Source organism: Pseudorasbora parva, chromosome 23 (genome assembly GCF_024679245.1).
Source record: "Pseudorasbora parva isolate DD20220531a chromosome 23, ASM2467924v1, whole genome shotgun sequence".
Lineage (NCBI taxonomy): Eukaryota > Metazoa > Chordata > Actinopteri > Cypriniformes > Gobionidae > Pseudorasbora > Pseudorasbora parva.
The window spans coordinates 30390502-30417136 of NC_090194.1; the positions used below are offsets into that span (position 1 = coordinate 30390502).

Sequence of the window (26635 nt, forward strand, 5' to 3'; positions counted from 1 at the left end):
CGGAAACAAGGAACATTGAGGAACAAAATAGAGTAAAGATAAAATGTTGGCTGATTCAAGTCATAAAACAATAGGGTTATTACTAGGCTATAACAGAAATGCCTAATTGCTTTTATTGGCCTGATTATTTATCAACAATGACATTTGTGAGCACAATGTTCTCATTAGCGGTTCTTCTGCAAAGGCCGTAAGTTCTGACACAGGAAGATGACAGTACGATGCCAGCCACAAACCACACGTCCTGCATCCTTCTGAACAAAATGTTCACATAGGCGTGGGAAGGTGCGCGGCGTATGAGTGCACGATAATGGAAGATAAGAGTTCAAAAGCCGGGTAACTTCTCAACAAACTTTAATCAAGAGAAACAGTTCCTTTCTGGGTAAGCTTTACAAAGTTGCTTTATTACTTTATATCAGTAAGTTTCATTTCAACAGGAAATATTTGATATGTGCATGTAGCAGCAGGTTTGTTTTGGTAAATATGATGCATAAAAGATGTTAATAGCTGCAAATAGCTGTCAATATCAAGAAAATAACACACTAAAATAATTAAAATATGGCACAATTAATCCATTATGGGTCAGGAGGAGGTACGTGACCATCTCAATGACAAGAAGTCTGGATAATCTGGCCGAAATTGCTTTTTATTATTTTATAAAGCCATGAAGCTTTCCAAATCAGCCAATGTCATTTCAACATGTAAATATGTTTTTGTTGTTGACATAAGTACACAGCAGCAGCTGTTTTAGTGAAGTTATATTTTTTTCATTTATATAGGAAATTAGCAAATAGGAGGAAGTATGCGATCATACCAAATGACCAGTCTGGTTAAGCTGGCTTAAATTTCTTTATTTCTTTCATAAAATATAAACGATCAACATCGGCCTATTTCATTTAAGCACATATTTTGCAGCTTTGTTTTTGTGACCGCATACTGCATAAAATGCAAAGTAGTGCATTAACAATAAAACGACATCAGCTACAATGAAAATAGCAGTAAATATCAAGAAAATAATACAATAAAATGTCAAACATATCGCATAAATAATGCATTATGGTGGATGTGGTCATCTCAAATGACAAGAAGTCTGGGTAAATCATACTTACTTTATAAATGAATCAAACTTCCCACGCCGGTTTAATTTCAGCACATACAAACATTGACATATTTATATGCAGCCACGGCTGTGTTATATTACATACACTTCAGAGTACCAGATGAAAAATATTATGAAACAAATAATGCATTTTAGGTCAGAAAGGAGGGTCAAGAAGTGACATTAAAACGTCTCTCAAAGCTATATGTTAACAGTTCTCCTACCCAGTGAATGCTCCTCCTCCCAGTGCATGAAGACAAATAGTCTTGCCCAGCTGACTTACAGTCTGTGAGTTTCCATGCAGTTGTCTCATGTTTGTAAATCCTATGAACTTTCGAAAATGAGCGAGCTAGTGATATCTCCAGCTTGTTTGTGTAAATGTTCCATCTTTGTTCTTAAAATCACCTGGAATCTGTTTCTTTCAGGACATTGACCAAACACGCAAAGGACAAGTCTATTTTTGTTTTTGTGTTTTGGGACTGACTGTGTTTTTTTTTTCACTGAAAGCTTCATCTCAAGATGACCACCAACATCTCCAACGATGCAACCCCCTTGCTTGTTCTTCCTCTGACGCTGGTCATCTTCTTCACGGTGATGGGGAACCTGCTGGTCATCCTGGCCATTGCTCGCACCCCTCAGCTCCACACAACCACCAACGTCTTTATCCTCTCCATGGCCTTTGCGGATCTCATCATGGGCTGTGTGGTCCAGCCCTTGGGAGTCAGCATGGTGGTGACCGAGAAATGGCTGTTGGGCAACGCGGTTTGCGACCTGTGGACGTCCGTGGATATTCTTTGCGTCACGGCCAGCATCGAGACGTTGTGCGTCATTGCCGTCGAGCGTTACGTCGCGGTCACGAGACCCCTCAAGCATCAGGTCCTCCTTAGCAAGCGCAGAGCCGGCTACATCGTATGCATGGTGTGGATGGTGTCGTCCCTAGTTTCCTTCGTGCCAATTATGAACCATTATTATCATGCGAATGACACCGATGCGCAAGAATGTTACAATGACACAGAGTGTTGTTATTTCCATACTAACCAGACCTATGCCATCTTCTCCTCCGTGGTGTCCTTCTACGTGCCCCTCGTTGTTATGGTGTTTGTGTACGGGAAGGTGTTTGCCATCGCGACCAAACAGCTGAAACTCATCGATAAGGACAGACTGCGCTTTCCGAGCACATGCATGGAAGATTCTTGTGAAGTAACAGTTTCTGTAGGCAAAACACCTCGTAGTTATTGGCGGAGGTCAACGAGGCATGACGTAAAAGAGCACAAGGCGCTCAAGACACTGGGGATTATTATGGGCACATTCATTTTGTGTTGGCTGCCCTTCTTCTTCTTCAATATATTCAATGCTTTTAATCCCGAGGTGCTGTCACGGTCCATGCTACTGCTGTTGAACTGGCTCGGCTACGCCAATTCAGGCCTGAACCCAGTCATCTACTGCCACAGTCCCGAATACCGTACGGCCTTCCTGAATCTCCTAGGGTACAAAAAACTCAAGAGGATAAATCAGGAGTCCATGCACAAACGTCTTCAGAGCCTCACCTCGTGCATCCAAAGCAACAGCTCTGTAAGGATGGATTGCTTACGTCTTAAAGATCCAACCCCAGAGGGTGGGAACATATGTTCTGACACGTGTACAGTTCTTCAAGTACAAGAGGTAGAAACTCAGCCTCTCAATGATTGAAATGGGGCACGCATCAACGTAAGAGAGAGGTAAGTGCGGAAAAATTCAGAGTATCAAATGTCAATGATGCCTCAAACCGTGCAAGATGGTGAGGTGGGGTGTGCAATAACTTATCTAAATGGTTGGATCTTCACCTTGAGGATGATCAAATGGCTAAAAAAAAATCTCATTAACATTGAAAACTCTAAGAATGCCTACCAACTGCATAACAGCATGCTAAAACTACACCTTAGAAACTATATACCAATGCTGTTATATAAAAACGTGATGTTAAAAATAAATGTATAAATACTGATGTCATTTATATTTGTATTGCACTTGAAGCCAGAAGCAATGATTAAAATATGATCTGGAAAATATTAAAACTATAATATAAAAAATATAAAAATAATTTGCAATAATTTCCCACAAGAATTACTGATTCTGAAATGAAGAGAGCCAAAATTAAATGAAGAAAAGTTGAGAAATGTTCTGCTTGAGAGGAATTATCAGTTAAAGGGTTGGTTCACCCAAAAATGTAAATTAGCCCATGATTTACTCACCCTCAAGTTATCCTAGATGTACATGACATTCTTCTTTCAGGCCATAGACCGTTAAAAAATATGGACGACTCGACATCATCCGTTTCCGCTTGCCAGATTTGAAGCTTTCAGGCGGCCTGCACGGCGCTGACATCTTGGGACCGGAGCTGCGCAGTAGAGCGCAGGAAGTAAGCAGGAAGTAAAGCTACGATATCAAAAGCCCGCCCACACTCTCGCAGATGCAGAACAATTAATTATGTTATGGAATATGTAGAAATTAAAGCTAAAGCTCCAATCTGCTCCCAAAAAGTCTGAAAAAATCCGTTAGTGCCTTAGTGACAACTTCACTCAGAGAAGCCGTCAGTCTCAGCTGTCAATCATGACGTCACACACCCCGTTTTTATAGGATCAGATAACTAAAACTAAACTTATTTTAAAAACGAACACTTGTAATGAAATCATTGTGATGATAACTGCCTTCAATGACATAAAATATATTTGAGGAAAAAATATTTGAGGTGTAATTTTATTGTTTAGTTTGCCTCGCGTCCATTAGAAAACACAGAGGGGTGGCTATACTGGGACCGGTCACCGGGGGGCGATCGAGGTGCGAAAGCTTCAGTATCTGAGACGGGTGCTGCAGGCTTGTTTCAGGCGCACAAAACTAAAATAACTAACTTCCGGCGGATAGCCGTACACAATTCGACTTATGGCAAAAGAGTAACCCCTGACACGATGCATAGAAGCATCGCAAGCTTTGACGCCTCTCTCAGATAGGGCTGGGTAACAAACTCAAGCCCCTCTTCTTTTATATAAAAATCCTACGTTATATCTTTTTAAAAATTCTCATTTTAGTTCTCACTTCTTTTATAGTTTTGTTTTGCACTATCCTCTGCACTTCTGTGTTCTTCAATACCCATGCGTCAAGGGTCAGGGGTTACTCTTTTGCTTTAAGTCGAATTGCGTGCGACATTCTGACAGAAGTAAATAAATAAAATTATAAATCAATTTAATAAATGATGCTTAATTACAAGTAACTAACCTTAAGCCAAACCCTAACTGTAACTACATGTAGTTCATTTATATTATTCAGTACGTATTTGCTATGTAACAACGTCCCCTAAAAAGAAAGTGTGACTGAATGAACTCTAACAATCAGAGTTATCTTTGAGAAAGCCACATATGAGACACTCCCACGCCTACCATTTCCATGTGGGTGGTGAATGTGGTTTGTCAACTTAGCATTTTCACATTCATTAAAATAAAATTCAGTGTTTCAGTGGACTTCCTATTTGATGAATAGCATGCACCAACAAAAGCAACACAAAAAAAATACCTCTGACTCAAGCACATACAATAAATGTACTGATGAGCTTAAAGATATTATGGCCGTCGGAGCCGAATGGCCTCGTGGGCAGTGCTCTGACATGTAGCATAGTTGCACTTGGAGGCTTGGAGACCTTTTTGTCAAATCCTGCCCCTCTCTCCCACTTCGCTTCCCTTCAGTTCTCTTCTAGCATATCTCACTAAAGGCAAAAACACCAAAAAATGGTTACATTCAATCCAATTTGACATGAGCAACAAAGAAGATAAAATAAGCTGACAAAAAACAAAAACAAAAACTTTTCTGTGGCAATGCTTCTCAAAATTTAACATGGTCACAGCATGCCACATCATTTCCATGTACTATTGTCCTGGATCTGGAGTACGACAATGCTGATTACACAAATTAGGACATCAATCTACATCCTCCTCTCCAACAGAAAGCCAGAGGAGCAAGCTTGTCACCTAACAACAGTACTGGATCAAGCTAAGATCCCACTGTGCATTGTAATCCAATCTTGATAGGTGTGAAGAGCAAGATTAAACCTCTTATCCTTTTCCTCAAATCCTCTAAAAACCTCCTCTGGGGTGATATCAGACCCTCAAAACAAAACTGATTAGAACACAATTTCTCAAGTGGCTGAAATGAGTTGGCAGAGACATTCTGAAGTGTGCGCTGTGTGCATCTGTGTACCGTGTGTGTGTGTGTGTGTGTGTGTGTGTGTGTGTGTGTGTGTATAAATACTTAGGAATACCCTTTGATCTTAATAGTTAATTACCTAATTAATGTGAGATAACAACAGGAGACTAGAGCAAAAGGTGTTGTATGATGCTGGAGAGGCATTGGGCCCTAGTATACACCCGGATCAATGTGATGCCAGGCAAGTGTTTTTTGGCTAGTTTCATCCCGATGCTGTTATCATTTTCATGTCCAGTGCCGTGTTGTTTACATAGCAAATACACTAAAGCCCATCTGTTCGCTCATGGGCGTGCTGGTCTGAAAACGAGATGTGTTCCGGCGCATTGCTGGCGTATTGCTATTTTGAGGAAACTAAAAAAAACAGCGCCATTGACCAACAAAAAACAAGTCAATAGCGCAATATTTTTTGTGTTATTATTTAAAGCGTTAGTAATATGCGCTTATCAATGGGGCTCCGAATAGGGCTTTAGCCAACTCCTTCACCACTAACGGAGCGAGCTGGAAAATTAAACTTTTCCCGAATTCACCCTGTTGGGGAGGAGGGCCACCAACAAACCCCAGCAAAGATTGTTCTTGCTCCGGCTTTAACCTCTGGATATTCGGCAGGGGTGCCAAAACGTAATGAATGGTTTCGTTCGCATCTTTCTCCGCCGCCATTACTGAACTACAACTCAAACTAGCGCACGGCATCAATGTCATCCTTCTCAGACACTCCCTCTGTTCGCTGATTGGACCGGTAAAAATTTGTTCGTAGAAAACCTAAGAATACACCTCAGTCCCAGACGTAGTAATGAAGGAAAATGAAAATTGAGCGGAAGTACGTAGGAGGGCAGAGCCAGCCTATAAACAACCCAAACCAAACCAACGTTTTCAACTAATGTTTCAACGAAAATATTGTACCCGACCCGCATTTTTTCAAAGTAGTAAATGCTTATCGTAGCGCCAACGTATTACTTTATTTTGTTTCATTTTCTTAACATTAAGAAATTGTTCGTGCGTCTCTCCCCCGACTTTCCCAACAAATCCTGAACCCTCTCAGAAAATATATAAAACTGACATTACTGAGCTATATGTGTTTAAAAGTAGCCTTAATTAAAATGGTACAATGGCGTTGCTCAGTTCAATGTGTTGGGAAATTTGCATATAGGGGGTTTTGTCCCGCATCAGGAAAGGAGTTAAAAGACTATAAGGTGACGTTGGTGGCCTAAAACAGAAGATTAGCCGACTTATTTTTAGCTTATCTCGCGCTCTGTAGAAATAATATTGAATCAACGGTCCCTGTCTTGAGACTTGAGACTCCTGCGGAGCTGAATGTGAGCTCATTGGCTGCACTTGATGTTGAAACGCAGACGATCCTCCTTGCCAATGTATTTCATAGTATTTCAATTGTGTCTAGTACTAGCTATATAAATTACAAAGGTTTAATTGGCATCTTTATTTCAAACGACCCAACCAACCGCAACCTGAATATCAATAAAAATATTTTTGGATGACTCGTAACCCCGGTTGACCGCAGGCACCCGCACATTTTGGATTAACCCACGTATCACTGGCGCCTATAGACAGGTACACTCTGCTTATTACAAACACATACACACAGAAATGCGCAGCAGCACACAAACATGCCAAATATTTAAAATAAAAGGAATCCTCTTTGAAGAAGCGTTCAGTCTTTCCACTCACAAAATCCATCTATGCAAACCGCCCACTCCAAGTGAGACTCGAACCTGGGTCCGCCGGCAAGAGAGTCGGACGCTCTAACAAGGAGGCTAAAGACTGCAACCTCCAGCATCAGTCGCTAGAGCGTTTCGAGATCAGAGGAGGGAGGTTTACTCGCACAGAAACTACTAGCTGGCCTCCGTTACACTCAACCCCCTAAACCTCACTCCCAACCAGCACCAATGTAACTCCTCCTGTTTGATCTGCCAGCTCCAAGCGAGACTCGAACCCTGGTCCACCGGCATGAGAGTCGGGCGCTCTAACAAGAAGGCTAAAGGCCTGCGTCAGTCATTAGAGCATCTCTTGAGATCAGAGTGAGGTTAACTCGCACAGCAACAACTACCTAGCCTCCATTACAAATGCAACTGGCTTTTAAAGGGAATGGGAGATGAGACTCGGATTGGTTTATTGCACATTACGCCCAAAACACACCCGTGACTCATTGAGAGATTAGTTTAAACCATTTTGGGCCATGCGCCTGGCACGTAGAGCATTTTTTCCATAGGTTAACTAGCCAAAGTGGATTCGGACATGCCCTAAGTGCACCTGCACACATCAGACCATGAGCGTAGATTGTTAAAATAGGGCCCTTTGAGTTCAAGATTATGGTGTTGTATGTTGTATTTGTGCATCTAAGCTTTTGCCCAAAATTTTTTTAACAAGATTTCTAACTTTACTGAGGAAAAACGAGAGTATCGATTACTTAAAATAAAGATGTTAAACAATCATTTAAAATCTGGTCGGTAAAGCTTTGTGTTTCCTATATGCAACAGACATTGTGCGAACTGTGATGCCTGATTAGCAAGCAAATGACTCTCGTGAAGCGATTCTTTTAAGATTCACGCCAGCGGACGCCAAGCACCAAGCGTACTTTACTATATTACAACAAAATCCTAATCTAATCATGACAAACTATATCGTTGGATCTAAAGTCTAAGACTCATAAATACATATTTTACCACTGTTTTTTTGTTACAAATTATGTAGGAACAGTAATAGATTAATTTATGACAAGAGTGAACCTCAAAAAATCTGTCTCAAGAATCCAGTGCACACACTTTTAATCATTGAAACTTTGGTTTTCATGCTAAAGGTTCATTATAAAACATATATTCTAGTATTTATCCATGTGTGTGTGTGTGTGTTGTCCTCTAAAAAGTAACAAATAGGAATTTAGCAGATATTTTAAATTGATTAAAAGTGACATTGATATTTTTACTAATCATTTCTATTTTAAATAATCTGTTTGTGTGAATTGAAAATAACTTTTTTAGAAAACAAGCCAAACAAGCAAATCCAGCAAATCACTTGGAGAAGGAATATCACTCCAACAAACTATTTTTGGACATCATTGTCTGTAGTCAGTTTCAAACAATGAAATATTTAGGCTTTGGGAATGAGCAATATAGTTTTAGCAAGTACTACTAATAAATGATTCATATACAGCAATTGAAGTTCTAAGTTATCTGTACAGTACAGACAGCAGAATCTGGCACACAGACTATAATATTTCTTGTCTGGATCCTAATGACGGTTCAGTTTGTGGTTGTTTTAATCAACAACATAAATCTTATGCCACAGGGAATTAGACACGTAAATCACATGTACTTGTGCTGATTGAAAAGTACACTTTGAGACCCTGCAGAAACAAACACATCTGAGAAACATTTCAGCATAATCCCTCTGATTTCACCAAAGACGTGTGTTAATCAAAAAATACATATTGTGCGTAAACAAAGCACTTATAAGTACCAGGGCACACAGAAACACACACTAGCTGTCTGTTCTCTTCCAGATCACATGTCTAATGATTTCCTAATTGTTTTCCTCCCACAGGGACATTGACGATGGGAAACAGATCCTATGCTTTCCGAGGAGGATCAACTGTACTCTAACGTCATTCAAGTGGACCACGACTGCATTACATTCGCACCATCTCCAAAGCCTAAATAGAAATAGATAGCAAAGAGTAGCAAAGCAGAAAAAATATATATTGAGAACAAACCGTGACTTAAAAAATTATCACACAGAGACTAGTTTTTGAAGTCCTAAAATGACATCTCTTTACTTTATAAACCATCCGGAAAAAAATGGTGTGTGGACAAAATTTGCCTCCCTTTTTCCAGTTCAATTGGCACCCAGAGATGAATTTAAAGGAATAGTGATAAGGGTCCAAAACATGATTAAATAAATTCGAGAGTTGCTTTCCGATTGGTTGGGAACATTATTAGGAACAGAATTATGCTGCCTTCAATCTATCAGAAATGTCCTACTTCCCACTTCTGAAGTTATTACAAGCTCTTCGCATACAAGTGCTTGTATATTGTGTAACTGGAGGTCAATGTGGACAAGGATGTAGAAGTATAAATGAAAATCGACTCATAGCCCAAGGCTACGGTCTGACTCAGAAGCATAAATCAGCCTTATGAAGGATTTTTGCATTAAAATATCCCAAAACCACCAGGCCAGTTTTATATATTTTGTTCAGTTGAGTTCTTACAATATCCCAAATGTTTCCATCTATTTGAAAATTGTGAGAAGATTGCTATTTTAACCAATGAACCGGGATGCCCGAGGGAGTCGCCTGTTAATTGTGTCATATGCGTTTGCGACGACCAATCAAATCAAAGAATGTGAGGCTTACTGTTCACAGAAGACGAGTGCAAATTCAGTCCCTTTCAAGCTTACGCTTTAGTTTTTGCAGTGAAAGAGTGCGTGGTAAGGTGTCATAAGATATTCATCCACCCCACCCCATGGTTACGGCCTTGTTTTGTGGAATAAACTAGTAAAGAATAAAGATTGATCTCATGAAATGGCGTACGACATGCCAATTCGTATGTCATTTTGGCATGCTATCAAGACGCATAATCGGTTTTTAGCGTGTTTATCAACGCCATTTCATTCTATCCCCTACACTGCCCCTACCCCTAAAACTACCCATCACACACACACATACACAGCCCCTAAACCTATCACACACACATTCTGCATTTTTACATTTTCACAAAAAGATATTTTAGTATGTTTATAAATCCATTTACCTTGTACACACACACACACCCACACATATTCAGACACATTTTGATTGCGTATCTCAAACTCTTCACTAAATCTACCCATTTGTGTATTATAAAAAACAGGATAACAGGCAGATACAACTGCAGGCACAATTTATTCAGAAAGTACAAATACTCCAAGTGTTCCGAGGGCACACGATTGATTTGTGTGAAGAAAATCCCCAAAAGCGATCAGAACGTTGAGTCCATCCACCAAAGATTAATAATACATTTCAAATATATCCGCCAGAAGAGACGTCAGATCAGCTTTGACAGCATTGGCTAAGTGCGTGTGTGTTCTGTTCGCAAAGGAGCGCGATCATCATTTCAACGACTAAAACATTAAGATTAACTATGTTCTACACATGAAGACATCGTATGACTTTAGAAGACTTGGAATGCAACACGAGTTAATACTTTTATACTGTTTTGTTATGTGTTTTATATTGTTGAGAGTGGGTAGGTTTAGGAGTGGAGTTAGTTGTTCCAAAATATAAAATTAGGCTATACATATATTAATTCTATGAGATCAAGTTGGCAGAATCACTTGGCGTAGACATACGCGCGGAGATGATGGTTTGTTCAGGCGTAGATATACAGTCCCTGACAAAAGTCTTGTCGCTTGTGTACAAATTGACCTAAAGTGCCGCTGAAATATATTTCTAATCAAGATATTTTTACAAGAAATGGCTCATTTTAATCCCACCAGCTTTTGTGATAATGTTTCAGTGAAAAACTAAACTTTCAAAAAGTATTCTAATATTCACAGCTTGGTAAAGCCCATTGAGTCAATTTTTGTAAAGACAGAAGTGTTGTCACCTTGTCATATGAGCTTCACCTGTGACTAATAATGGATCAATTGGGTCTCAAGTGTGTAAAAAAAGAACCCCAGTACGCTAGACCTGCACATCAACTGCAACTAGACCTCTGCAAACATGCCTAAGATTCACCCTGAGACTAAATTTTGTTTATCAAGAGGCTGAAGACCAGATCCACTGCTGATGTGGCAGACACCTTCAATGTGTCTCAGCGTCAAGTACAGAGGATAAAAAAAAGATTTGAAGAGACTGGAGACGTTTTTGACAAGCCCAGGTCAAACAGACCCCGCAAGACAACTGCTCGAGAGGACCGTTTGTTGGCTCGAAAATCCAAGGCCAGCCCATTTTTCACTGCAGCAGAGCTCCACGAGACCCAGTCACCTGAAGTCCCTGTGTCAACCAGAACAGTTTGTCGGATTCTGTCTCGAAATGGCCTCCATGGTCGAATAAGTGCCCAGAAGCCAGCACTAAACAAAAGACAATTGAAAAACCGTGTGGCATTTGCCTAGGCCCACAGCCTGCTAAAAGGATGGACGCTGGAAAAGTGGCAGAAGGTGGATTTTTCAGATGAATTACACCACAGTCGCCGCAAATATTGCAGGAGACCTACTGAAGCCTGAATGGATCCGAGATTCACCCGGAAAACAGTGAAGTTTGGTGGCGGAAAAATCATGGTCTGGGGTTACATCCAGTATGGGGGTGTGCGAGAGATCTGCAGGGTGGAAGGGAACATCAATAGTCTAAAATACCAAGAAATCTTAGCTACCTCTTATATTCCCAACCATAAAAGAGGCCAAATTCTGCAGCAGGACGGTGCTCCATCGCATACTTCCATATCCACATCCAAGTTCCTCAAGGCGAAGAAGATCAAGATGCTCCAGGATTGGCCAGCCCAGTCACCAGACATGAACATCATTGAGCATATGTTGGGTAGGATGAAAGAGGACGCATGGAAGACGAAACCAAAGAATATTGATGAACTCTGGGAGGCATGCAAGACTGCTTTCTTAGCTATTCCTGATGACTTCATCAATAAATTGTATGAATCCTTGCCAAACCGCATGGATGCAGTCCTTCAAGCTCATGGAAGTCATACAAGATATTAAATTTGGATCTCACAGCGCCACAACTTAATTTGCTGACATATTTTTGTATTTGCAGTAAATTTGTTACATTTCTGTATAGGCGACAAAACTTTTGTCTTGCCAAAATTTGACCTTTCTGTCTTGATTAAATGATAAATATTTCTTCTGTGAACATTATTTATTTCAGTGCATTAAACATCATTTGGGAGGGTTTTAGCTTTTCATATGAGCTATTTCTAACACCAATTGATTAATTAAACGTCAGTTTAATATCAGGTATTTCTACAAAATAGATAAGCGACAAGACCTTTGTCAGGGACTGTACATGCGGAATCACACGGCGTAAACATACACGCGGATAGCTCAAAATGCGTACAGATAACACGTTACTTGGCTTTAGAAAGTGGCGTGTATGTTTACGCAAAGTCATAATGTCATGTTGCAGAATAACAGTCGCAGCAGCTATCTTATCTTTATCCACTCCTATTATATATATATCCTATTCGTCAGTCTCCCGACGATGGCACTGTGAGTAACCAGCTGAATGGGAACTCGCATTTATGATCATTCCAATAGCATGTGAAGGCAGCATTAGCACATGCACGTGCACGTGCTGTTCTTTGATAGTGCCATATTGTTAGTTCGGATAGTTACCTTATCATTGCAAAAAGCTCCAGAAATGGTGAAGACTTTAAAACAGTCTGCTAAAGAAAACATTTCTAACCTCAGCGGAAAAGGGAGCATCAGAAAAGGATGTTTGGAAAGTATTCTTTTTCTACAGAAGTAGATGGAATATTCCTTGCAACAAATCGCCAGAACAACTGGCTAAAAACCGACAAATAATTCAAATTGAAAAAATCCAAATTACAGTTTCATAGCTCGAAGGAAATATGTATGGTAATTTTTTCATCAGCATTAATTTTGGACCCTACACACACTCTGGAGTGGATCAGATTGACATTTCGCTGGCTGTTTCGTGCCACACGTCTGAGCATCTGTTAGATTTCAACGTTTCAGCACCATGTTAACAGCCCAGATTAATGCAGTGCCAAAGATTCTAGCTTATGAATATGCAACCACGGCCAGACCAATCACGAGAACAGTTGCTTGTCTGAGCATTTGTTTTAGCGTTTTGATCAAATTTGAATGCATGTTGGCATCAGTGTGGTTGGTGGTGTGTTGTGGACAAACTCTGATTCATCTTCTGATCAGAGCACTGAGTGGCCTATACTTGCTTCTTTGATCCTGACTGCCAGTGACTTTCATCCTCACTAAAAAACCTTTGACAGAAAATTGAAACAGAATGAATAAATGCATGCACTTTGTAATTTATGTACAGAAATGTACCTATGCTAAAAGTCTTCAAAGTGGAGTGTTTGTCATGGAGCAATAAGTGAAAATATTTGATTTTCGAATGACTACATCATAGGCTGTTTCTTCATTTTTTTATCAATTCAAATCACCGGCATCACTAGGGAAATGAGTCATTTTAATCGGTCCGCTCTCTCTGCTTGCCATTGTCACATCTTGTGGAAAACATCAAAGACAGGGCCGGCGTTTGCTATAGGCGAGCTAGGCGGTCGCCTAGGGCGACAATTGTGTTAGGGGCGCGAGCGCGCTCTAGTGCCGCCCATTACTTCCCATTAAGCATATAATCGGAACAAGCGAAATACAACATAATGTTCATGAAACATGATCATCATAGGGCGCCCCCTCAGCCACACGTTTAATTACTTATCAACCTGATTATTGGATTGAATTGATGGTGATTATTGATTATTAGTTCAGGCGTTAGGTCAGGCAAGTGCTCATCTTGCGCGTTCATCAAAAATGAGGCGTCTAAACCCCGCGGATGCACAGGGACGGAAAAAGAGAAAAAGAGAAAGGAAGAAAATCGAAAGAAAGCCCAGTATAGAGGTTAGTCTTCTTATCTCAGCCAATAAGTTGTCAAACAAATCAAAAAATTACTTAGTATCAATCTTATCAACTAATATTTATTTTATAAATATTATTAATATTGTCACTAAGCTATCACTTGCTAGTTTTCTACATAATTACTATACGTATTGCAAACATAACTTCACTGACAATAATCTACAATAACCTACATGGATGTCATTTAAATATCAAAAGTCCAGTTCGTTATGAATATGGATAACGTATGCACGTTAGTTATAAAAAGTACAAACGCTCTCTACGTGGGCGTCGGAAGGAAATAAATACGGCCTCTCGTTTTTTTTTTTTACTGGAGCAGTCTAACGATAGATGCCATATTATTTACATTAAACACAAATATGCTGTGTTCACTAAATTCTTTACAGTGGCTGTAGTGTAGTGGTAAGACGCATGGCATCAAGATTTGATGCCGATCAATTAGAGGTTCGATCCTGCCTTTTACCACACTCGCTCTATTCCCCTTTCCCACATATCAGATCGGAAAGGCATTTATTTTCAATAAAAAGTGAGAAAATGTTTGAAAAGTGGAAATAAAGCATCGAACGTGTTTAATAATAAGTGCTTCTCGGTTAGGGGTAGGCCTAGGAAAACAGACATGTGCTGAATTAGAGACGATAAAAGTGAGTGGGGTGGAGGGGTGGGGGGCGCAAAACTCCATCTCGCCTAGGGCAACCAAAGAGCTAGAGCCGGCCCTGATCAAAGACATAAGTTTGATAAAGCTCAACTCCACAACTATTCAAAAAGTGGAAGAATTGTAATTAACTGCAATCTCACAAAAGGTCAGAACATCATATGCAGCTTCTGCACCAGCTGTTGTTCTGACGCATCGGTCTGAAATGAGCATCCTGGGGTTTATGTCAAAATGAGAAGCAAAAATTTGAAGACGAATGCAAGCATGATCCCACTGACAATCAATATGAGGACCTTAAATATTTATATATTAAAGAATGTTTTTGCTGCATGATAATTTTTGGCTTCCGGGTGTTCATGCACAGCCAGCTAGTATGCTAATGCTATTTATAAGCAAACACCTGGAGGAACACAGAATTTGATATCCGTTAAGTCTGAAATGGCACAATATTCATTTTATTTTTGAAGTAGGCTATGTATACTGTTTGTAACATATCCCTCAATGTGTGCATTATATGACTTTCTATTTTACGTGTTATGAATGAAGTAAAGTCAGCCATGGTTTTCAACATCTTTTACTTAACTTATTATTTGATGAATTGATTTTACTTTTGCTGTATTTATAAAATAATAATAATAAATTTAAGGATTTAAAATAACTACACAGTGTACAACATTTTGTGTATTTTTTACATTCTTTTGTTTTAATTATTGTTAGTATTATTGATCAGGCTTAACATTATATCCTAACATTGTGTTGGTCCCCCTTTTGCTGTCAAAACACCAAAGCAGCCCTAAACCCTCGAGGCATGGACTCCACCAGACCCCTGAAGGTGGACTGTGGTATCTGGCATCAAGATGTTAGCAGCAGACCCTTTAAGTCCTATAAGCTGAGAGGCTGCAACATTGGTCTGCAAAAACTGTAAGGTAGGTGGTACATGTCAAAGTAACATCCACATGGATGTCAAGACCCAAGGTTTGACTTGCAGTCTGCATGGGCACCCTGACTGGTCTGCGGCCATGAAGCCCCATACGCATCAAAATGCGATGCTCTGTGTATTCTGACACGATGGCCGAGTTGCGTTTGCGTGCTTCTAGTAAACACAGAAACTGGCGAACGGCGGTCTTTCGAATCAGCTTTGACTGCGACTCTGGAAGACTTGGAGTTAAGCTTTTCTCTGACAAAAGAACAAAGAACGGCACTGAAGTCATTCTTAAAAAGGGAAGATGTTTTCGGAGTTTAGCCGACCGGATATGCAAATGTTTAATCTATCAACAAGCTCTGTTTCACCTTCGTTGCTCTGGTTGGTGTAGCGCTATCCTATCGCGTGCAGAGGGAGTTTGAAGACAACCGTTTATCCCGCCCCTCAGATTGAGCCCTGTCAATGATGAGTTTCCAGACCAAACATCTTGATGTGGGTCTGGCTTGTCAGGGTAACTTAATAGGGGTTTGTTTTGTCAACTTAACATTGTACACCACAGGAAACACGCACGCGCGCCCTCGGATCAGTCGGACGTAGTGGTGTACAAGAGGTAAAAACGATATAAATACTGTTCGTTTTCTCTCACAAACCGCTCGTTTGGTGTCTTAGGCCATCAGTGTGTACTTACGATGGGGGATTGTTTAATTGGGACTTCTGTGTATGCTCTTTGAGGTGGTGACCATAGACCCGCATTATGTGAGGCACAGACAAGAACGGTTTGACCTAAAATGATCAAAATTGAAACTACTGGGGAAACAAACACTCCTACATCTCGGATGCCCATGAGGTAAGCTAAAACATATCAAAACATATAAAACATATCATATCTAAAACATATCAGAATTCCTGCCCTCAATTAAATTCAAGGGATACTTCACCGCTTTTTCATATTAAACTATGTTATTCCCTTAACTAAAACGAGTTGATACATACCTCTCTCGTCTGAATGTGTGTACTTAATCTCTCTGACGCGCGGTGACGATATGATAGCATTTAGCTTAGCCCACTAAGCCCAGTTCATTCACTATGGAACCAAACAGAGATCAAGTTAGAAGTACCAAACACCTCCACATCTTCCCTTTAAATATAGTTACACCAATAGTTGAACGATCAAGTGTGATGAAAATAAAACATAAAATAAGACATGGCGCTTTTCTAAGTGGATTAAAAAGGAGAACTATAATGTATGGCGGAATAGCACTTCTGAGAGTACTTCAGCTCGGCGCAGTAAAAAGTCCCGGCTGAAACATCCTCCCTCACATCTCCCCCTCCCTCTCTCATTTCTGTCAATAGGGGGGAGGGGGAGATGTGGTTTTTTTAATGTTTCTTAAAAATATGTTTGTTGTAATTGAATAGTTTTTCGCTTACATTTGTAGAGCAAATTGTTAATTTAATAAGGTAAATTAACTAACATGTAATAAACTTTTATAAATGTATTTATTTATTCAATTTTTCATTATTAAGTATACTGCACATATAAATATTATGTAACAGTGACAAATTACAATAGTTTGTAACTACTCAAAGAAATTTTGTCATCTTTACTTGAATTTCATTTGTTCATAACTAAATTGTTATTTGTAAAATGACTCGTGGAATTCAACAAGTCATTTTTGGGTGTTCAGCACTGTTTCCTTCCTTGGACCACTTTTATAGAAACTGACCGCTGCAGACAGGGAACACCCCAAAAGAGCTGCAGTTTTAGAGATGCTCTGACCCAGATGCACTTCACCGTATAATGTTATGCCTGATTGGTGTACTGTGTGCATGCTACTGCTCAGTATGCTGAAAGCGATATGCTAGTATTCTCATTTGAAAGTCTACATGAGAAAAAACACTGACATCTGCAACTGCAAATGTGAGAAACTTACCATGACTTTGTTCAAACTTTCCTGAATTCATTTGTAGTGCTTAGGCATATAATGTTTAGATCCCTTCAATTTCAAACCAATAGTTTATTATGGATGCTCTCTACAAAGAAAGCCAAAAAATATAGTTTTAGCATTAATCATGAGCTAGCATATGCTACTCCTCCAGCATCATCATATGACATTCCCTGACAGGACTGCTATTCAAATATGCCAATGGCTGAATCACAAGAAAATATAAACAGCATAATAGATAACATCAGCTTTCAAATATTGCAGTCTGTAACACCATCCCTCTGGATTTGCATGGAGCAGCAACCCAACAGAGTGAATAAGGTCAAGAATTCAGAAAACACACTTTTAGGTCTAGTTGCAAACACACTAACATTTAACAGTAGCACTGCTTTTTGGATACACACTGATAAATATGATTTGTTGGTGAAGTAAATAGGCTACTACAGAAATAAACATTAAATAATATATCGTTCAGACTTGAATTTAAAAGTTAGTTATACTCAATTTAAATTTGTAAATGTCCCATCATGCCCTGGGGCATGAATAGTTTATAAGGTTGAGTTCATTGCACAAAATGACACAAAAACAATCCATCGAATGTTACCGTTATTGCGTACCAAGTATCGAGTACGTCCCTGAAATACATTAAAAAGATAATTCCAAATTCAGCTTTTTCCATTTCAGTTTTTCTGGACTCTGTTTAAAAGCAAATGTTATGAATTCAAAAGCAAGTCTAATCATCAAGAATTCATTAAAACATTTGCAAAAATGACAGATTTAGGGCCAGAAATACATTAATGTTTTTCTCAAATTCCATTAGGTTTAGGTTTATTTAAGGTTTGACGAGGCAGCACAGAAGCCTGAAATGTGTCAAACATAACACATATTTAGAAACAACCATTATATACGTGTATATATAATAATTCTGACATAATAATATTATCATTAAATGATGAGAGGAAATACAGCCCAAATACACAGAAATAAATACTTCATGTAATTAAACACCTGAAAGTTATTTGTAAAGCAATTTAAGTGCACATGAGATATCTTTTACCAAATTATTTTTATAATTTTATCATAAATGATTGTTTTCCATTATAACTTTCTGGCTTCCATTTCAGTGGTTTAATTTTATTTTAATAAAAGTATGTCTAATTAATTGAAATCATAAAACAACTTAATTTATCAATTATTTGATATTTTTTAATTTTTAAGTGATTCTTTGTTAATTTTACAAAACGTAATTAAGTAGATTTAATTTTATACTGAATAAAAATAACAATGCATTAAAAAAAATCTACGTGCAAAAACTTGCAGAATAAAAGTGAAGTACATTTTAATTATTATTTTTTAAGTGAATTAGCTATGAGGAAATATGAGGTTTAATAAACATCAAATGAGGTCCATAAACTTAATATGACAGTTAGGGTCGATGCCTAATAAGGGGAATAGGCCTATATAATTAATAAATAATAATACTTAGTTAGGCAGGACAAAAACATATCTATCAAGTCAATGCCTGAATGTTGTTTTCATTTTAAATCATTTTCAATAGCCAAATAGTATTCATTAATATTCTTTTAGATTATAGACAACCCATATACACTCAAAAGAATAACTCATTGGACAAACTCAATTTAATTGAGGACAGGTTTTCCATCCAATGAATATATGTGTAGCCCCAAAGAATAAAAATTGAATTCATGCAATGAAATGTAATCGAGTTGGTACAACTCAATTTTATCAAATACATTTTAAGTTATATTTTTATACTTATAACATGACTTTTTTGAACATGTCATACTTTCATCATCATACACAATGTATATAATGATAATTTAAGAAAAGAGTAATGTAAGCCTTATATTAGCATATATTATTAGCCTAAGCCCAGGCACCACTCTTCAGCAAAATGGTAACCACAGAATTCAAAAACATTACAGAAAATCCTCTAAATGTCCAACATAACTGAACATTAAACACCAACATTAACTAACAATATCTTTCCCTTTACAGAAAACCATACATTAACACTTGAATCCCTAAATTTACTCTCAATTTAGTCCCTTGCAAAGCATGCTGGGAACTACAGATCCACTGCCCAGTTTGTAATGTCAACACAAATATTTTATGTAGTTTTAACACAAATTAATTAGGGAAACTTCAGTTGTAAATTTATTAGGTTGACTGAACACAATGAAATAAAATTGTATCGAAATTAGATATGTTTAAGTAAAGTGAACATAATTTAAATGTGTCGTATCTATGAAGGGCCTGAACCATTTTTTTGAGTGTATTGGACATTCTCAATGACATATGCATCGAAAAGAGGCACAAATGTATTTATTAGAGAATTGCTGGTGATGCACATTTGCCCGTTACAAGTGCAGGCTATTGTCTTTTGCGTCATTTCAATTTGAAATTTATGGTTTATGTGATAGGCAAGAGAAAACATCAATTGTGGCATAGGAAGTGATTTTCAGACGAACAATCAAGAGCATCTTTCAAAAAATTCTTTTAGCGGTTTGCTAGCCCTAAAATTACACACATCACCTTCAAACTACAGTTCTAAAGCAGCTTTCCCATTTATTACATTATGATTATAGATACACAACATGTAAAAGGCATGGAGTGTTCGCTTCCTATAGTTAGGCTATTTCACAGCCACATTTAGTCTGAGCCAGGCTGATCGTTAAAAAAAAATACATTGAAAGAAAAGTCTGCCTCTCTTTCTCTGCCATCACTTTGGTTAGGCCTATGCAGCCTAATGTTTGCTTTAGAGAGGGGAAAAAAGCTCTCGCTTTCTGTAAAAAGTATTTATAGCCTAGGCCTAAAAGCCTGTGTAAACCAGAGGTCTGATTGCTCATGAGAAGCAGCCTGGTCGTTCCAGCACAATGCTCCCTCATCAGAGTAGAGCACTGCTCTCTTCATCACTGACTCACACACTCCTGATGTAAAAGCACGGGAGCCGCACTGCACTCGCACAATAGTGCATTGCAGTCGGCTCATGGAAGCTGTCATATCTATCTATCTGTCTAGAAAAAATTCAAAGAATTAATATTGGCGTTTTAGTCCTAGCGAGTGATTTCAGTGATATCATTTGTCAAATTAAAAACATTTATGGTTCATTAATGCCCCCTTCAGGTTGTAGTAATTCTCGTGATCAGTAGCCTAGTCTCAGTGTTTAATACAGTTCGTTAATTTGTCCTTGCCTTTACCTTTTGATAATAACACCATATGCCTCTCTTCAGAATAATAACAAAAGTACTGTTAGCTATGTGCCGTTCTCATGAAACCACGTGTGTGTGTGTGTGTTTTCTCTTCCGTTTCCCTCAAATAAGCAAGGAGTAAGGACCATTAGCGACAGAAATGATTGTAAATGAGCATAAGCCCCCTTGCCATGCTTTGTTTACATCTAGCTATATACCAAAAAAACCTGACTGGAACACAGCATACGAAAGGACTAAATCCCAACCCACCAATAACAATCAACTTACTGAGCCCTTTCAACACACACACACACACACACACACACACACACACACACACACACACACACACACACACACACACACACACACACACACACACACACACACACACACACACACACACACACACAGGTTTGTTTCACTACGCTATATTAATAATAATAATAATAATAATAATTTGTTACATGTGTATAGCGCTTTTCTAGGCACTCAAAGAAGGGGGAATCTCCTCATCCACCACCGATGTGCAGCACCCACCTGGATGATGCGACTGCAGCCATATTGCGGCAGAACGCTCACCACACACCAGCTGATTGGTGGAGAGGAGACAGAGTGATGAAGCCAATCAGGATAGGGGGAAGATTAGGAGGCCATGATGGACAGGGGCAAGTGGGCAAATTTGGCCAGAATGCCGGGGTTACACCCCTACTCTTTATCGAAGGACATCCTGTGATTTTAACGACCACTGAGAGTCGGGACCTCGGTTTAATGCCTCATCTGAAAGACGGTGCTCTTTGACAGTACAGTGTCCCCATCAACTGGACCTGACTATTAGTGAGGACATTACATAGACTTCCATTGATTTTTATATCAGGTTAATGATACTTTCTATCCTCTAACCCAACCCCTATCCCTAAACCTACCCATCACAGAAACATGTGCAAAACAACAGATTGAAATAAAAACATGTTTTGGTCGATTTATAAGCCTTTTTAACTAGAGAGGACCAGTCCAATGTCCTCACTAGTGTCATTTTCATATTTTACTATATAAGTGAGGACATTTTGTGTCCTCACAAGTATTGCCAAACAAGGAACACACACACACACACACACACACACACACACACACACACACACACACACACACACACACACACACAAACAGGCTCACACACACACACACACACACACACACACACACACACACACACACTGTGTGTGTGTGTGTGTGTGTGTGTGTGTGTGTGTGTGTGTGTGTGTGTGTGTGAGCCTGTTTGTGTGTGTGTGTGTGAGCCTGTTTGTGTGTGTGTGTGTGTGTGTGTATGTTTGAAAGGGCTCAGTAAGTTGATTCTTATATATAAGATATCTACGTACACACAAACCGATCAGACATAACATTATGACCACCTTTCTCATATTGTGTTGGTCTCACTTTTGCTGCCAAATCAGCCCGGACTCGTCAGGGCATGGACTCCACTAGACCCCTAAAGGTGTGATGTGGTATCTGGCACCACAATGTTAGCAATAGATCCTTTAAGTCCTGTAAGTTGTGAGGTGTGGCCTCCATGGATCGGACTTGTTCTGCAACAATGCTTAGGTAGGTGGTACATGTCAAAGTAACATCCACATTGATGGCAGGATCCAAGGTTTCCCAGCAGAACATTGCCCAACGCATCCCACTGCCTCTGCCGGCTTGCCTTCTTCCCATAAGGCAGGGGTGTCAAACTCAGTTCCTGGAGGGCCACAGCCCTGCAGAGTTTAGCTCCAACTCTGTTCCAACACACATACCTCTAGTTTTCAAATAAGCCTGATATGACATTGGGTGATATATTCCTGTAAATTGATAACCAACAACAAAAACCCTTCAATACTTCTAAATCTTCAGCGGAGACAGACAGATATAGAGCACGGTTGGTGCTTCCTCCTCTATACCTGCCTGAAACCAGTCAATGTCAAAACAGTATAATTTCACCTGCTATTTTTGCATTGACGAGTCCTCACAGTGTAAAAGTCACATCTCTCATTGACCCTTCAGTGCAAAATCCTTCTGATCATCCATGCACTTCCATATGCTCAGGAATAAAGGAATAAGCAGGAGCTGAGTTGAATGATGTATGTGGCATGATGGAGGAAGGCATTTTTGCCCCCAGGGAGAATCTGCTGTTATGATGGGTACAAACAGCAAAGCACAACACCTTAGCTCTCTCTCTCACTCCTACTAGCCACTTTGGGTTGCATTTTATATATAATATAGGCTATACATTTTTCAATTGTAGTCTTTTAAAAAGAAGGTATCTGAAATAATAAACTAAGTGCAATGTAGTGTTGTCAAATATATCATTTTTCCGATACATATCGATACCGAAATATCTGATACGCTTCCAATACTAATTTTCTGCAGAACAGATACAGACGTGCCTTTTCTCTTTCATCTGTCCAACAGCGAGTTGACACAAACCCGCCTCCCTTCACTCATTTGTTCTTTTGCTTCGGATGAATATTATTGGCGTTACAGGGCTGGAATTTCTGCGTGGGATTGCGTGTATTACACATAATTTCACTTACGCAGAATTCATGTAAACACAGCCAGCTGAGAAACAGTTGAGAAAGAAAAGACACGTGTAACAGTATAATGGATCAGTGTGTCAGGTCTTAAAGGAACACGTCAACATTTTGAGGACTTTAGCTCATTCACCGTATCCCTCAGAGTTTGATAAGTCCATACATACCATTCTCATCTCCGTGCCATAACTCAGTCTGATGCACCCACCGCTAGCCTAGCTTAGCACAAAGACTGGAGGTAAACGGGTCCAGCTAGCCTACTGCTCAATAAGAGACAAAATAACGCCAACATTTTCCTATTTAAATGTTGTGTACATCTCAAACACAGAGAGGAGAATGGTATGTATAGACTTATCTAACTCTAGGGTGTCAGGGTTCTGCCCTGGCAGCTCTGTCTGTTTTGTCTTTGTTTAATCTTTCTATGTTTGTTTTGTGTCTTAGTACTTGGATCTGTCTCTCTCTGTGTTTGTCATGTGTTCCTCTTGTCCTACCTCCTTGTTTGCCGTTACCACGCCCCCTTGTTTAGTCTGGTCTAGTCCTCGTTTCACTAATTGTGCTCACCTGTTCCTCATGTGCTCTGGTCCCTTTATATTGTGCTACCTTCCCTCATGTCTTTGCTGGTTCGTTGTGTATGTTTGTGAGCGTTTGCTTGTGCGTACATGTCTCTAGCTCCTTGTCTAGCTTAGTCTAGTCTTTTCTAGTTTTAGTGTCTCCTGTTTTTCTAGCTTAGCATTTATTTTCAGTTTTTTCTTTGTTCCTGAGTTTTTGAGTCTAGTGTAGTTTCTGTCTTTATTTTGCTCATTTTCTCCAGGTTTTATTTTGGCATTTCTCTTTAGCCTTATTGTTTAGTTTTCTTGGTTTCGATAGCTTATATTTTTATTTTTCCTGTATTCCACTTTTATTTCTCTGTTCAGTCTCTTTATAGAGATTTTGTTTAGGTTTTGTTTTATTTTTCTTTGTTTTCTAGCTCCAGTTATTATTTTAGTTTTTGTTTAATTTAGTCATAGTTCTTAGTTTGTCTGTTGTTTCTTGTTGTCTTGTGTGTGTGTGTGTGTCCTGTGTTTTCTGTCCTAAGTTTTTCCCTGGCCGCTGTCTCCACTGCCTCTCAGCCAAGAAGGGAGCTGATTCTGGGAGACCATCAAGCCCCTGGTTCCTGCCTGGATTGGTCCACCATCGCCCTGCCTGGTGTTGCCTCACGAGCTGTCGTCAAGTTCATTGGCTGCCTGGACTGGTCTCAGTGGTCATCCTCCCCTGCCTGTCGTCGTGGTGTCTTTCCCCTGCCCTGGTGTTTGGACTGTCACTCATCCACTACCCCATTGTGTCTGTTGATCTGTCTTGTTAATAAATCGTCATTGTTGTTCACTCTGCATCTGGGTCCTCCACTTCCTGATCCTTGACAGAACGAACCAGCCAAGACAGGACCCAGCAGAATGAGCTTCCGTATTGTTCCTCCTGCGACTGCTCAAGAGAGGTTGGCACTCCAGCAGGGTGTGGCATCCCTTCGCCAACAGGGCCGGGAAGTGCGGTCCTTCGCCCAGTTCTTCTGGACAATGGCTAAGGGCCTTGAGTATGATGATGCAGCCCTCAAGGATGCGTTCAACATCTGTCTGGATGACCCCCTACCACAGTGGGAAATGGAACAACTTAGGATCCTGGATTTCTGGAACTTCTCCAATTACTTGCATCACCGCAGGGATTGGCAGATCCTGACACCACCCGAGCCAGTTGAGCCCACACCTGTCAGTCCAGAGCCAGTCGAGCCCGCACCTGTCAGTCCAGAGCCCGCAGCGGCCAGTCCAGAGCCAGTCGAGCCCGCAGCGGCCAGTCCAGAGCCAGTCGAGCCCGCAGCGGCCAGTCCAGAGCCAGTCGAGCCCGCACCTGTCAGGCCTGAGCCAGTCGACTACAAACTGTCATGCCCTCGAAAGCGGAAGAAGAGGAGAGCCCATGCCTGCAAGTCAGCTGCCATTCTAGATGCCCCTCATCTGTTGGTCCAGGAGGGCCGGAATCAAGCGGCTCCAGCCCCTGAGCGCAGTCCAGTGTCGGCTCCAGCCCCTGAGCGCAGTCCAGTGTCGGCTCCAGCCCCTGAGCGCAGTCCAGTGTCGGCTCCAGCCCCTGAGCGCAGTCCAGTGTCGGCTCCAGCCCCTGAGCGCAGTCCAGTGTCGGCTCCAGCCCCTGAGCGCAGTCCAGTGTCGGCTCCAGCCCCTGAGCGCAGTCCAGTGTCGGCTCCAGCCCCTGAGCGCAGTCCAGTGTCGGCTCCAGCCCCTGAGCGCAGTCCAGTGTCGGCTCCAGCCCCTGAGCGCAGTCCAGTGTCGGCTCCAGCCCCTGAGCGCAGTCCAGTGTCGGCTCCAGCCCCAGAGCGCAGTCCAGTGTCGGCTCCAGCCCCAGAGCGCAGTCCCGTGTCGGCTCCATCTCCTGTTCCTATCCCAGTGAGGGCTTCACCTTCTGTCCCAGGGCACACTTCAAGGCTGGCCGTCCCAAGAGCCCGCTTCAGAGGAGGCCGTCCCAGAGCCCGCTTCAGAGGAGGCCGTCCCAGAGCCCGCTTCAGAGGAGGCCGTCCCAGAGCCCGCTTCAGAGGAGGCCGTCCCAGAGCCCGCTTCAGAGGAGGCCGTCCCAGAGCCCGCTTCAGAGGAGGCCGTCCCAGAGCCCGCTTCAGAGGAGGCCGTCCCAGAGCCCGCTTCAGAGGAGGCCTTCCAGAGCCCACCAGTCAAGCCCAGGAAGGCGCCCCCGAGTCAGTCCCTGAGCACGCCAGTCAAGCCCAGGAGGGCGCTCCCAAGTCAGTCCCTGAGCACGCCAGTCAAGCCCAGGAGGGCGCTCCCGAGTCAGTCCCTGAGCACGCCAGTCAAGCCCAGGAGGGCGCTCCCGAGTCAGTCCCTGAGCACGCCAGTCAAGCCCAGGAGGGCGCTCCCGAGTCAAGTCCAGTATCTGTCCCTGAACTTCTGGAGGATATCTCTGCAGTTCCAGAAGGTGTCTCTAAGTCTGTCCCAGTAATCATGTCCAGTCAGAGGTCCCCACCATTGAAAAGGCCCCATGCCTTTGTTGGTCGGGTGCCTAATACCCCTCCCATCCCACCCTCCCTGTTTCCTGGTCCTTGTGGGTTCCCTAGGTCGGCACCCCCCTGGTCAGCCCCTAACCACTCCCCTAGATTAATTTCCTCCCCAGTTCTGCCTCCCATGTTTCCTGTCTGCCCTGGTACTCCTAGTTTTGTTCCCCGCCCACCCTCCCAAGTGTTACCGCCTTTGTTTCCCTTGCCTAGTTTGGACGCCAGGGGGCGTCCATTGGGGGGAGGGTACTGTCAGGGTTCTGCCCTGGCAGCTCTGTCTGTTTTGTCTTTGTTTAATGTTTCTATGTTTGTTTTGTGTCTTAGTACTTGGATCTGTCTCTCTCTGTGTTTGTCATG

The 26635-nt window shown here is 41.0% G+C and overlaps 1 protein-coding gene across 1 annotated transcript; it reads left to right on the forward strand.

Moving 5' to 3' along the window:
• The first annotated feature begins 274 nt into the window (after positions 1-274).
• On the forward strand, positions 275-13549 carry adrb3b (adrenoceptor beta 3b). Its single transcript, XM_067433828.1, has 3 exons — positions 275-379; positions 1604-2814; positions 8885-13549. Exon 2 carries the CDS (start codon positions 1616-1618, stop codon positions 2783-2785), a length of 1170 nt encoding a protein of 389 aa, XP_067289929.1. The 5' UTR covers positions 275-379; positions 1604-1615; the 3' UTR covers positions 2786-2814; positions 8885-13549.
• The last annotated feature ends 13086 nt before the right edge of the window (positions 13550-26635 follow it).